Source organism: Microcaecilia unicolor, chromosome 7, assembly GCF_901765095.1.
Source record: "Microcaecilia unicolor chromosome 7, aMicUni1.1, whole genome shotgun sequence".
Classification (NCBI taxonomy): domain Eukaryota; kingdom Metazoa; phylum Chordata; class Amphibia; order Gymnophiona; family Siphonopidae; genus Microcaecilia; species Microcaecilia unicolor.
The window spans coordinates 97254728-97269812 of NC_044037.1; the positions used below are offsets into that span (position 1 = coordinate 97254728).

The 15085-nt window shown below is 44.8% G+C and overlaps 1 protein-coding gene across 3 annotated transcripts in view; it reads right to left on the bottom strand.

The window, feature by feature from the left end:
• LOC115474819 (rho GTPase-activating protein 6-like) overlaps positions 1-15085 on the bottom strand; it is a 337817-nt gene that overhangs the window by 83503 nt on the left and 239229 nt on the right. For all 3 annotated transcript variants that reach the window (XM_030210489.1, XM_030210488.1, XM_030210490.1), the window contains exons 5-7: positions 5256-5451; positions 4507-4562; positions 2871-3021 (exon numbers count right to left, since the gene is read on the bottom strand). In XM_030210489.1, coding sequence (XP_030066349.1) covers positions 2871-3021; positions 4507-4562; positions 5256-5451 — 403 coding nt within the window. The remainder of the gene's footprint in view (positions 1-2870; positions 3022-4506; positions 4563-5255; positions 5452-15085) is intronic.

Here is a 15085-nt window from a genome sequence, read left to right on the forward strand (position 1 = left end):
GACCTGGATTGGCCACTGTTACTGGAAGCAGGTTACTGAGCTAGATGGACCATTGGTGTCACCCAGTATGGCTATTCTTATGTTCTTATAAAAATGTACAAAATGAAAATTTCCATAAACGGCACAGGAAACAAAATGAAACTTAAATGCTTGGGCTGCCCACCCCTATAATTTACCTATGGGTCCTTTTACTAAACCACCATAAACATTAATGTCAGCTTAATGTGGTAAAAATGTCCTAACACGTTAGTTTTGACATTAGTGTGCATGTAATCGCACACTACTTAATTTCTTTAATTTTTTTGGCATGGCATGTGTCATTGGCAGAGACTGGGTGTGGATGCGAAAAACAGTTTGCGCACTGACATAACTGTGCACTAACTCATGTACACCTACTTACAGTGGGGGAAATAAGTATTTGATCCCTTGCTGATTTTGTAAGTTTGCCCACTGACAAAGACATGAGCAGCCCATAATTGAAGGGTAGGTTATTGGTAACAGTGAGAGATAGCACATCACAAATTAAATCCGGAAAATCACATTGTGGAAAGTATATGAATTTATTTGCATTCTGCAGAGGGAAATAAGTATTTGATCCCCCACCAACCAGTAAGAGATCTGGCCCCTACAGACCAGGTAGATGCTCCAAATCAACTCGTTACCTGCATGACAGACAGCTGTCGGCAATGGTCACCTGTATGAAAGACACCTGTCCACAGACTCAGTGAATCAGTCAGACTCTAACCTCTACAAAATGGCCAAGAGCAAGGAGCTGTCTAAGGATGTCAGGGACAAGATCATACACCTGCACAAGGCTGGAATGGGCTACAAAACCATCAGTAAGACGCTGGGCGAGAAGGAGACAACTGTTGGTGCCATAGTAAGAAAATGGAAGAAGTACAAAATGACTGTCAATCGACAAAGATCTGGGGCTCCACACAAAATCTCACCTCGTGGGGTATCCTTGATCATGAGGAAGGTTAGAAATCAGCCTACAACTACAAGGGGGGAACTTGTCAATGATCTCAAGGCAGCTGGGACCACTGTCACCACGAAAACCATTGGTAACACATTACGACATAACGGATTGCAATCCTGCAGTGCCCGCAAGGTCCCCCTGCTCCGGAAGGCACATGTGACGGCCCGTCTGAAGTTTGCCAGTGAACACCTGGATGATGCCGAGAGTGATTGGGAGAAGGTGCTGTGGTCAGATGAGACAAAAATTGAGCTCTTTGGCATGAACTCAACTCGCCGTGTTTGGAGGAAGAGAAATGCTGCCTATGACCCAAAGAACACCGTCCCCACTGTCAAGCATGGAGGTGGAAATGTTATGTTTTGGGGGTGTTTCTCTGCTAAGGGCACAGGACTACTTCACCGCATCAATGGGAGAATGGATGGGGCCATGTACCGTACAATTCTGAGTGACAACCTCCTTCCCTCCGCCAGGGCCTTAAAAATGGGTCGTGGCTGGGTCTTCCAGCACGACAATGACCCAAAACATACAGCCAAGGCAACAAAGGAGTGGCTCAGGAAGAAGCACATTAGGGTCATGGAGTGGCCTAGCCAGTCACCAGACCTTAATCCCATTGAAAACTTATGGAGGGAGCTGAAGCTGCGAGTTGCCAAGCGACAGCCCAGAACTCTTAATGATTTAGAGATGATCTGCAAAGAGGAGTGGACCAAAATTCCTCCTGACATGTGTGCAAACCTCATCATCAACTACAGAAGACGTCTGACCGCTGTGCTTGCCAACAAGGGTTTTGCCACCAAGTATTAGGTCTTGTTTGCCAGAGGGATTAAATACTTATTTCCCTCTGCAGAATGCAAATAAATTCATATACTTTCCACAATGTGATTTTCCGGATTTAATTTGTGATGTGCTATCTCTCACTGTTACCAATAACCTACCCTTCAATTATGGGCTGCTCATGTCTTTGTCAGTGGGCAAACTTACAAAATCAGCAAGGGATCAAATACTTATTTCCCCCACTGTAGATCCCTGTTTACAAAGCCGCACTAGCAGCTGCTGGTGCAGTAATGTCGGCACAGCCCATTCCCCTTGAATGGGCTGTGTTGGCATTGCTGGGGGGTGGAGTGGGGAGTTTCATGTAAGTATCCTTAGCACTTTCTAAATAGGAGGCAGTAAGTGCTCTGGTGTTATTTTTTTTTTTTTCCAGTTGTTGCATTAACACACAGCCTGAAGAAAATAAATTGAAAAATAGCAATTTTCAGGATGTGGTGGAAAAGGCCTTAGTACGTAGAAATGTCCTGTGTTACTATGTGCTAAGGCCATTTTATACCGCAGTTTGGTAAAAGGACCCCTTAGGTAGGAATCAAAGTACGAGGCATCCATGATTTCAAAAGAAGGCCCACAAGAAACATTGCTGAAAAAAATGTCTTCAGGTAACCTGAGAACTTCTAATGGACCCTCAGTGTCATTTCAGCTGGATCATTCTGTTTCATCTGTACACTTAAAAACTAAAGATGTTCCTTAGGCATTACATACAGAGACAAATGCTGAGATTATGCATCTTATTGAACAAAGAGTCCTGGAGCCAATCACACAAACAAAATGGACTGCACAAATTGTTTCATCTCTGCTTCTTAAATTCTACACTTTTGTTTCAATAATCTCCTTGATTAACTATTACCTGCTGTCCATCACAAACTCACTACTCATTTCTCCCATGCACTTAATCTACCTTCATCTCACAATCGAATTCAGTTTCCCCCACAAATCTTTTCCCCAACCTGATCTCCCCATCCATCATTCCCCCAAGCCGATCTCTCCCCCATCCATCATTCCATATATTTCTCCCCAGCTTTGTCTCACTTTTCTTAATCCTACAGCCCTGTATGCTGATTCCTACCTGCTGCAGTAATGAAGGCTGAATAGAGCTCCCGAGGAAGCAGAGGATCAGGCATATCACGGAGAAACTCCTTCAGTAGAGCAGCCACATCATGGACACTCTGACTGTCATCCAGATAAACATCCAGACCTTTATCAAAATCCTCCCGAAGCTAAAACCACAGAGAAGGGAAGAGTGATAGGGACATATGATACCAGACAAGAGAGGGAGAGACCAAAAGAATCATGGATGGTTATAGATATGTAGAAATAAACAGAAGCATAAAAAGATGAAAGGAGGTGAGAGAATGAAAGGAGAAATGGGAAGAGAACAAAAGAGAGGGGTAAAGTGCTTAGAAATTATTTTTTACTATTAATATTAATCACTGTAAAAGCAGTGGAAGGCCTTGTAAGATTCATAGTTTATATCTTCAGCAAACAATGCAACATTTATTAATTACATTAGAGTTTGTTGCTCTAAAAAGAGGAGAAAAAGGATCTCAAAATTAAAAACCCTTAAAAAGCAAAGTGGATGTTGATTTTTAGACGTTGTGAGTAACTGTATAAACCATGTTTTGATAAAATGCTGATATACACACGTAAATGGCTCCTATAAAATTAATATTTGAAAAAGTGTCAAACCCTTCAATTCTAGGGGGTTTCTCAAGAATGTCTTGAATATTAAACCATCTCCATAGAATATCTCCTTGTGACTTATATGTCAGACCTTCAGACATGTCACTTGGTAACAAAAGATTTTTCACCAAGATGCGTACACCATAATTGTCATGGGTCCAATATTAATTAATCTTCAACTTTCAATGAAACTTTTATTCTTATTAGTATTCTTACAATCTGATTATGATTATTTCAAATATAAAAAGAGTACTCATCTTTTTATTAGAATTTGGCAGGGGGACTTAATTCTGACATGACATCTTGTTTCGCAATACACTTTACCATGGACCATCCCTGTTTTGAAATGCACATCATGCCATAGTGATACCCCACTTCCGACTTCTAATAAATAAATTAGTCTATGTGCACACTTTTCAATTTTGAAAAATATGCAAGGGAATTGTCTCGGCAAGACTCACCACGTAAAGTAGCCAATGTAATCTTGTGAGAGTCAATTTGCTACGATAATTTTCAAAGCAAATATATGCATGTAAGTTTGCTTTGAACGTGATAGGGGCACAACAGCCTGCAAATTTGTGCAGGAAATTATAAAGGGGCCGATATACAGATTGCGGGAGGGAGCCGGCTAACCCTCAATGGTCGGCGGTGAACCCGAAAATTCAGTGCCGGAGACATATCTGGTGACCAGCATTGAATTTCTGGGGGTTTTGGAAACTAAAAACATAGCCAGTTGTGCTGATATTCATTGGCTAACTGGCTAAGTTATAGCGGCCAAAGATAGACCTGCTATTTACACAGGTCTACCTAGCCACTAAATTTAGCCAGCCAGTCAGTGAGTATTGGCGCTAACTGGCTATCTCGTGCTGAATATTAGCGCTTAGCTGGCTTAAGGCTATTTAACCGGCCAGGAGCCATTATCGGGGGGGGGGGGGGGGGCAGGATGGGACCGTGTGTACGTGCAGCACTACACACAGTAAAAACTCTAAACTGTAGTTAGTGACACAGCTCTTGTGTGGTACCTGCCGAACTCTTTTCCTAGAACTTCCCACTCGAAAGATGCCCACAGTGTGAAGACCTGTAATGTAAAAGTAGATGTGATTGGATTGAGAGTTCTGCCAACACTATGGCAGAAAGCAAGACAGCATCTGCTGTATTTCTATCCTATCGCACTCCATAGGGTCGAAATTGAAAAGGTCTTATGCAGTTACTGTACCTTTGGGTGAACAAGTCCTTTAAAAAAATAATTCTGCACCAGCTCACCATCATGTATGTCCAAAGGTTACCCATATAAGAATAGGAGCTACACGGGATATTCCATGGGCAGGGCCAAAAGTTACTCATATTGGAATAGGAGAAACAAAGGCTAAAGATTGGGCCAAAAGATATTTAGATAATAGCAAATTTAAGTTGCTTTCTGATAACTATCCTTCTAGTCATACTGCACATAGACCTGAGGAAGGTGGATATGTGTGCATGTACACGTACATGCATGTTGAATGGCTCTACCTAAACAGATAGGGCCCCTGAATACTGAGTATAAAGATAAAAGGATAAGTCATCCTTTTACCTTTATGCAGCAGCCATACCACTGAATACTGTCCCCAACATTTTTACTCTGTTTCTCTACTCTCATCTTACCCATCTCTGTACCATCATCCCCTCACCCTGCTTGATTACCCTTCTCGATCTTTTCTCAGGCATCACCCCTTGTGTTATTCTTCCACCCCCATATATGTCTGTTTGAACATGCATCACTTTATATCCTTACCGTAAGTCTCCATATGCTGGCAGCACCTCTCCAGGACACGCGGCACCTGCCTGTAGATGGGGTTAAGACTTAACTTCTTGTTTCTCTCCATCAGTCTCCGACTCTCCAGCTCATTTGGATGCGAAAGCTGTAGTGCTTCCAGTAGACGGGAATTATTATCATCCAAATCAGTAATGGAATCCACAGACAGCGCCCCCTAGATGAAACAGAGTATCACATGCTGTATGCAAAGCCTGCTCAATACAAATGGACTATTTCATATCCCGCACATCACATACTGCATGAGAAGATAGTGCATATACTAATTCATAAAGACTGAGTGACCCACTTGGAGAAACTGCCCCCAAGGACTGAGTGACATATCTAAAGAAAAAAATCTAAAACATTTTTCCTTTTAAAAAATTATCCATCAGAATTCCATTGTGTTTCTTCTCAATGTTCCATCTGCTCTTTATTCTCTGTTCACACTCCCCCAGTTCTTGCTTCTTTTTTTTTTCCAAATATCTTTATTGAAGAATGGGTCACATTGTGGAGGAGTGGCCTTGTGGTTAGAGCACTGGTCTTACAATCCAGAGGTGGCCAGTTCAAATCCCACTGCTGCTCCTTGTGATCTTGGGCAGGTCACTTAACCCTCCATTGCCCCAGGTACAAACTTAGATTGTGAGCCCTCCTGGGACAGAGAAATATCCAGTGTACCTGAATGTAACTCACCTTAAGCTACTACTGAAAAAGGTGTGAGCAAAATCTAAATAAATAAACAAGCATAACGAGCCAGCAAACATCTGAGCAGATAAAACTTATTGTATACAGCCAGCATAGAAAATGCAACCAGTACAGCATTTAATTACAAATCCTAGTGTGCCATTCTCATTTTCGTTTTCTCCCAACAAAACCCTCCTCCCCCCCCACTCCGTGCCCCATCTCAGGTAGCCCGTGACTGTGTCTGTCTGCCCGCCCAGCAAGGCTTGTGCTGTTTTCCAGAGATCTCTGTACTGTCCCAGACCCAGAGGCTGATATACGCATCAACTCCCAAGTTGCCATTTGCGTCATGCTAGTCTTCCACTCAGCCAAGACTGGAGGATCCTTCCCCATCCAATGGCGGAGCACTGTTTTGCGAGCCAACAATAGCGACAAAAGTGTAAAGCATCACTGAGGCTCCACAAGGCCTTGGTTATCAAGGTCAGAGTCTAAACCTAATAAAAGAGACCCATAGGTCCATTCACATGTTACTCCCAAAACTCCCTCTATAACAGGAAGGACTCCAGACCAGAAAGATTGGAGTTTGCATTCCAAAAAATGATGCACCGTGGTGCCCTTTCTCGCTTCGCATTTATCACACATGTCAGTGTCCCATAATCCTATTAATTTTCCTTTGCTTTTTGAAATATAGACATCATGAAGAATTTTAAACTGGGTTTCATGTAGTCTCACATTTGGTGTAATCCTAAAAGCCAGCTCAAAACAAGTGGACAGATCTTGTTTGGTAAAGGACTCCCCTAAGCTCTCACTCCACTGTAGTGCTAGTCTGTCTAGGGTCTGAGAGACTCGCTGCTCCTTTCCTAACCTATACCACCCAGAGAGCTTGTTGGAAGAAGCCGGCATCTGCATAAATAACGTGTCTAGTTGGGTAAAGGCAGGGTTACCATCCCCAGCTCTCAAAGTGGACGTGATATAATGTCTGAGTTGATAATATGAGAACAAAAAAGTGTCAGGAACATGCCATTCTGCCTTGCATTTCTGAAAAGGGGGTACATTTCCCCCTCTGAGTTCAACAATCTGCCCCACATATCTGCAACCCCCTTTCTGCCATAGATCCCACACAGAGAAGACCTGGCCAGCAGGAAAATCTGGATTGCACACAAGCTCTAGGAATGGCAAGGCTCCCTTCGCTCCCCTCAATCTTAAATGCCACCATTCCCATGCCCTACATAGTGGTCTTAACAGCGGCAATAGGGTGATTCGCTTTCCCTTGGCTTGAAGAACATTAAAAGCAGTATAGGGGGAGGCTTTCTGCGACCATATGTACCCAGGAGCATAACGAGATGCCCCCATATGTATCTTATGCAGCCAACGAAGTAGGGCAGCTACATTATATAAACACAAGTCTGGTAAGTTAACGCCCCCTTTTGCCCTGGGCTGTTCTAATTTAGCAACCCCTATGCGAGCTCTCCTAGCTGACCAAATAAAAGATGACACCATCCCCCTGTAAAGTTCCTCGCAAATTTTACATTCCAGCGGTTCTAGCGAAAGGACAAACAGCATTGGCGACAAATGGCACCACTGCCTTGTCCCTCTTTGCAACGTAAAAGAGCGAATGAGTTGTCCATTCACCAGAATTTGCGCCGAGGGGCAGGTATAAAGAGCTCGGATACCCATGAGAAATTCTCCCATGATACCAAACTGTGGAAGTACCCAGAACAAGTAATCCCATAAAATTTTATTGGATTCCTTTTCAGCATCTAGACTGGCGATTATGGTGTCCTCCGAGCTCCCCCACCTTTGCCTGAATGGCGCTCAAAGATCTGAGGATGTTAGCAGATGCATATCTTCCAGGCACAAATCCAGTCTGGTCAGTATTCACCAACATGGGCAACACTGTCCCCAGCCTGGAGGCCAATGTGCTCGCAAATAGCTTAAGGTCTTGAATCAATAAGGATATGGGGCGATATGATCCCAGCAATTCCTTGTCTCTACCCGGTTTGGGGAGCACCACAACGGTTGCATGTGCCATCCTGCCAATATTTTGCCCTCTAGTGCACAGCGCCTGGCACAGAATTTGAAAAGGACCAGCAATACGATGCCCTAATATTTTGTAATATTCCGGGCCTAGTCCATCTGGCCCCGGAGCTTTTGCTAGTTTTAAGCGATTCAAAGCTTAATCTATCTCCTGCCCGGTTACTGGGGCGTTGAGATTTTGTAATTGAGCTTGAGAAAGACTTGGAAGCTCCAACTCCCTGAAAAATTGCTCCCTTCTCTCCACATCACAATGCCCTTTTGTCATATAATGTTCTATAAAAGTCAACAAAAGCCTCTTGTATAGCTTTCTCCTTGTTAGTCAATGCACCTGTTTTATCCCTAATTTTAGTGATCACTTGTTTGGGTGCTCTGTTGTGAATCAGAGCCACCAGAAGCCGACCCGCCTTATTCCCCCATCTATGCAGCTGATATTTGTATAATTGTATATCCCCTAGGGCTTTCTGATTTAAGATTAAGTTAATTCGGCTTTTAATGTCCATGTACTCCTGCCGGGCCTGCTCTGATCCTCCCCTCACCAGCAATGGAGTGCAGCTGTCATGCTAAAGCGAGTAGGTCCCTCTCCTGCTCTTTTCACCGTCGGGAGCTGTATTCAATTATCTTTCCTCTAAGGACCGCTTTCCCAGCCTCCCAGTAAACTACTGGATCCACCTCGGAGGGGTCTTTCTCCTCCAGGTAGTGCTGCCACTCCTCCCCAAGAAATCTTTTTAATTCATCATCTAAATAGAGGGAGGGGTTCATCCGCCATTTTCCTGGCTGCTTCCGAGTTGAAAAACCTATCAACACCCATACCATGCTATGATCAGAAACTACCCCATCTTCTATATCTCCTTCTCTAGCTAAAGACAAAAAAGTGTGGGAAAGTAGTATGCAATCCAGCCGCGCCTGCACTTTGTGAACCTGGGAAAAGAAAGTAAAATTACGTTCATCAGGATGGAGCACCCTCCAGATGTCAAGAAGATCTAGCTCCTGCATTAAGAAGTTGACTCCCCGTCAGTGGCGTAGCTACAGGTGGGCCTGGGTGGGCCGGGGCCCACCCACTTAGGGCTCAGGCCCACCTAACAGTAGCACACGTTTAGCGGTAGCTGGTGGGGATCCCAAACTCTGCCAGCTGAAACTTCCCCCTGATGGTAACGAAAACGCTACTCTCCACGTTACTAGTACCTGCGCATGCTCAGTTTTCAGTGCATGCCTACTGCAGATTGCCAAGGTGGAAAGAAGCATTTTTCCACCAGCTGAGATAATTTTTTTGGTGGTGGGGGGAGGCGAGAACACTTAGTGCCCACCCACTTCTTGCCTAGGCCCACCCAAAATCTGTTGTCTGGCTACGCCCCTGCTCCCCTGCTCCCCGTGCCTCTAGGCCTTTGGGTCTTGCCTTTGGGGGGTTACAGTCAATCAGAGGGTCAGCCGTAATGTTGAAATCTCCTCCCACCAGTAATGGATAACCTTGGAGCGCAGCCAGTACTGCTATCAATTTGGAGAAAAAAACTATGTGAATAAACATTTGGGGCATATACAGAGCAAATAGCTATCCTTTTCCCATGGAGTTCACCCAACCAGACCACATAGCGGCTCTCCGGATCTGAGATAGTCTTATGGCAAAGAAATTCCAACCTCTTGTGAATGAGGATTACCACCCCCCACTGCCTACCATTGTAAGATGCAGACACCAGCTCTCCAACCCAGTCTCGTTTTAATTTAGCATGTTCAACGTGGGTTAAGTGAGTCTCCTGCAAAAGAAGGACATCCACCCGGGTTCGTTTGGCATAATTTAAAATCTTAGTGCGTTTCATGGGTGAATGTATCCCACCCACATTTAACGTAGCAATTCGTAGATCACCCATTCCACCCATCTGGTGAGGAGCGTATGAAATAGTGTGAACCATTCAATTCATTGGCTAGAGACGGCAGCCCAGCTCTTCTGCCCCTGCCAAAATATGGCATTTCCTCCATCATATCAACATCAGTTAGTAGTGCCCTCAGAGGCATGGAGTCCCTCCCTCTCCCCCCAACCCTCGCATCAAAACCAACAGCAGATTGAGACCCCGCTTCCCCATCCCCCAAAAACCCAACACAGTTCCCCCTCCCCACACACACACCCTCTCCCCCTCCACACCCCATCCAAAGCCCACAATCACACATATCAGATTCATATAACCCCATACCCCCCTCCCTCTTGCATTTCTTGGCTCCCCTGTCCCTTTTCTGTCCCTTTCCCACCCATCATGCTTCACTTCTATAGCCCCCCCTCCCCCCCGCTCCCTCCTTACCCGCCCCCTAACCAGCCAATACATATTAAACAGTTACATTGTGGGCCCACCAGATAATCCCACCAATAACAACAGAAAGCATGAAGAAGAACAGTAAAAAAAAAAAAAAAAAAACCAACAACTGATACCCTAGGCTAAACTTCCAAAATCACATTCTAGCAAGTTGTCTAGGGATACCAGAAAATGAACTCAAGGGAGAAACACCTCTCATGGTCGTAGCTCACATCACATTAAATAATAACAGTCCCACTCTCTCGCTCAAGAAGGTGGTAGTTGCTCTATGAAGGCACGCAGCTTCGCCGCTGTTGTAAGGACCAAGTTGCAATTGTTATGGATAAGCCGCACCCGTGCCGGTTACTGAAATGCAAACTTGATACCCCGATTGAACAGCTGGGCGCAAAAAGGTGCCAAGACCCTCCGCTGCTCCAATACACGTGGTGAGAAATCTTGAAATAGAAGTAGTTTAGAGCCTTTATATTCCAAATTATGTGCGCGTTTATACAGTTCCAGAAGCCTAGCCTTAATAGCATAGTTCAGGTAGTGTACGATAACTGGGCATGGTCTGGCAGCCTCTTCTCTCCTGGTTCCCACCTGGTGCACTCTCTCCATGTGAACCGGGTCACCTCCTGGAAGGCCCACAATACGCAGATTGTTTTGTCTGCCCCGATTCTCTTGGTCTTACACCTGTTGTAGAAGTCATGCATGCTGTACTTCCAGTGCTCACAGTTTTTCTTCCATCGCTTGCACTCGATCCTTCTGGGCGGAGATATGCTCCTCCGCTTGCTGTATATGCACCGCCTGGCCGGCCACCGAGTCCTTCAAATCATGCATTGCTGCTGCAACTTAGCAAGCTTATCGTCTAAGAGTTGCGACATATGCTGCATGGATGGTGTCATCGGAAGCCTTCGGTGTGAAGGATTCCCGCTGTTGGGCTGCCATCTTGCATGCATGGCTTCCTGTGGCCTGCTGATTGCCAATGCGAGCTGCTCTGATCGACATAACAGGCTTCTCCCAGCTTTCTCCACCACCGCTCCACCTCTGTGCGATTCTCCCTGAGTTCCAACACTAGTGGGTCAGATTTGGCCTGAAAAATTCACCGCGGGGGGTACCATAAAAAGGGGTTTATCGAACGAGGGAGCCAAGCCGAGCTTTCTGACTTGCACTGCTGCCATCATGTGACCCCCCCCCCCAGTTCTTGCTTCTTTTTATTATTGATTATTCCCTAACCATTATTTCCTTCTATGACTCTTGTTTCCATGTAGCTTTTCTGCTCTTTCTCTCTTTTCATGCCTGTGTCTGCCATTCTCATGCACCACTCCCAGGAAGCTTCTTCCTCCAGCTTCTCTTCTAGTGGTTTCTTTCTCTTATATGGATCTCCAATATATCCTATGCCATAGGACACTAACAGATGGAAGCCCATTACCCAGGACTGATCTAGAGGGAACAGTCTGCTACAAAGAGCTGCACATCAGGATCTGGCAGTATATCAAATTGTAGTAAACCATAAACTAATGGTCCACGAACCATCCTTTCTCCAACAGCAGCCAGTCTCAGAGTCACTTAAAAATACTCATCAGATCCCACATAGAAAAGTCAAATGACTCATTCTGGCCACTCTCAGAGATAACATGCTAAGCTCAATGTACCATTGATTTGACCCAACATGCAAAGAAAGTTAAAATGGAGGTGGTGTGAAGGAGAGGCCTGGAGAATGGAGTGCCTCAGGAACTCTCAGTGCAGAGAGTTACAGAAGAGAGAGAGAGAGAGAGAGAGAGAGAGAGAGAGGCCTAAATAGTGGAAAGTCAAAGAAGAGCTCAGATGAAAAGTCAGAAAGCAATGGAGACAAGAGGATACCAATTCATGGGGGAAGAGGGACAGGAAGGTTTTGTGTAGTGGGATGAAAAAAGAGTTTGTATATGTTGGATAATGTAATTAATTGTAAACTTATTTTCTGTATTTCCTTAAGTGCCTGTACTTAGAGTTAATGCTATTTGGCTCTCTTGCATAGGCATTTCGCTGTGTCTGCTGTTCCCTGCTGGTGTTGTCTCCTCCTGCCTCCCATATCTATGCCAAATGACCACCTATACGTTTCACTGTGTCTGCTCTTATAGTTTATTTAAAATTTACTATACCACTAAAGCTAACTAGCAGGACTCAGTGGTTTATAATAAACAAAATATAAAAAGATTGAAAGAGAAAAGAACTACAATTTGGATAGGAAAGATAACAAATCCTAGCTAAAGTCAAACTTACTACTTACGTATAGATCAAGAGGAAGTACAAAGCAAACAAACAAAATCAACAGATATCTAAAAGCAATAACATATAGCCACAGAGTCCATTCTCATGGGAACACACTTAGTTTCAAAGGCTTGTACAAAAAGCTATGCTTTTAGCGCAGGTTTAAAAGTCTTAATGGAAGATTCTGCGTGGATATGAAGGGGAGAGAGTTCCAAAAAGAGGAAGCAGCAAAAAAGAAAGTGCAATTTCTGGTGGATTGTAGTTGAGGAAAATTAGGGCCAGGTAAAACAAGTCAGTGATCATTGACAGTACGGAGCAGCAGTGGAGTACCAAGGGGGGGGGCGGTGGGGGCGGTCCGCCCTGTGCACACAGCTGGGGGGGTGCCGCGCGTCTGTCGACTTCATTCGTTCCCTGCTCCCTCTGCCCCGGAACGGGTTACTTCCTGTTCCGGGGCAGAGGGAGCAGGGAACGAGTGAAGTCGAAGGCGCACAGCACCCCCCCAGCAGGTAAAGATGCACCCGGGGGGGGGGGGTGTTGTTTCGCCAGGAAAAGGTGTCCATTGTTTCGCTGCTGGGGGGGGGGGGGGGCCGCGCGTCTGTCGGCAACGCTCGTTTCCTGCTCCCTCTGCCCCGGAACAGGAAGTAACCCGTTCCGGGGCAGAGGGAGCAGGGAACGAGTGTTGCCGACAGATGCGCAGCACCCCCCCAGCAGGTAAAGATGCACCTGGGGGGTTTGTCCGTCATTTCACCAGGGGGTCGCGCTGCACCTGGGGGGCACTGCACCTGGGGGGGGGGCGCATCGGCGATCCGCCCCGGGTGTCAGCGACCCTAGGAACACCACTGCGGAGCAGACGGTTAGGAGAACAAGGAGTAGTGCTATAGAAATGATTAGTAGTAGATTACATTGTGGCTGTTTATTTTTTTCCAACCCAACAGATGTTGGAAAGAATTAAAGGAGAACAGTTGAGAATATCTGTCTCTCATATGGGGGCCAAACAAGTTTCCAAACATGTGCAGGGAATTCTATAAATGGTGCATAAAATTGCATATGCAGCAATCTGGATTTACATGCGCATCTTCCTAAGCGCTAAAGAGGCGTGTGTGAATTTTTTTTGCATGCAACTGAAAAGGGGGTGTGGCCATGGGTGGGTCATGAGTGTTCACTAAAGAAACACACACTATTATAGAATTTGGGGGAATCCATGCCTAATTTTGGGTTCAGTTGGTGTAAATCCTTGCGCCTAAAAGTTGGGCGCAGAGCTCAGCCAAATATAGAATAGTGCTCAATGTGCATTTTTTTGGAATGTAGGGCCCTATAGGAATATATGGGTTCTCTAGTGTTAGCATGTGCTAATTTTTAGTGTGCACTAAAAACGCTAGCGCGCCGAACATGCGCCAAATTGGAGTTACTGCCCAGTTACTGTGTGGCCCTTGTGGTAGTTTCAATATTGGGGTGTTTCCGCTACGTGCGTCTGAAAGGTATTTTTTATTTTCTTGCGCACGTAATGGATGCGCGCCAAGTGGCATTTGACGCGCTTAAGTCATTACCACCCAGATTCTTTAGCACTAGGTCAATGGCTGGCGGTAAGGTCTCAGACCGAAAATGGACACGCAACAATTTTGATTTTGCCGCATGTCCATTTTTGGCCAAAAAAGAGGCCTTTTTTACAGGCCATTTTTCAGCACGCCTTTGTGAAAGGACCCCTTAGTTCTTAATGGAATGAAATGAAACCTAGCATGGGGGGAAATCCCGTGAAAAGACACATCAAGTTTGGAAAAGGGCCAGATTGGACAAGGGATTCCAGAAAAATAATTCCCCTCTTCCCCCCAAAATAGGCCTAATGAATTTCTTTTCTTTTCTCAATTTATTGTTTATTATTTTTATCTAACAATACAAGGAACACCTCATACAGAAAGTAAGGGAGCACTTGACAGTATAATGAAAAAAGGACACATAATAAGAGAGGAAAAGAAAAACACTGCGAACCTCATAAAAAGCTCCCAATAATACACAAGGAGATTGCCCTAATGGAGAGTAGACGTAACAACTATAAACGTTTTAAAAAAGGGAAGCAAAGCAATCAAGGCATAAGCTGAGCAACCATCATTTCCTTCTGCACCCAATTCCTTCTATGTTCAATTTACTTATCCGTTAACCCCATTATTCTGCGTTTTACTACAAACTGTTTATTCTTCTTATGACTTTGTAATTCTTTATATTGTTACTATGTAAGCCGCATTGAGCCTGCCTTGTGTGGGAAAGCTTGGGGTACAAATGTAATAAATAAATAAATAAATGTACACTCTAAACAACTACATCAGCTTCCCATAGAGGAATGACAGGTCAGTTACTTAAACCCCCGGATTCTGTATAAATCATCCAAACTTTGGTTGCGGAGCCCAATTAGTCAATTAGGTACTAACAATCAATTATTGGAATTAACAAGCACTTAATTGGCAGTAAAAAGGAGTTGCATGTTGATCTGCCCTACGCACTATTCTATAACACGTGTACCTAAATTTTATCGCGTGCAACTCCAAAGGAGGCATGGGAATGGGAGAAGCC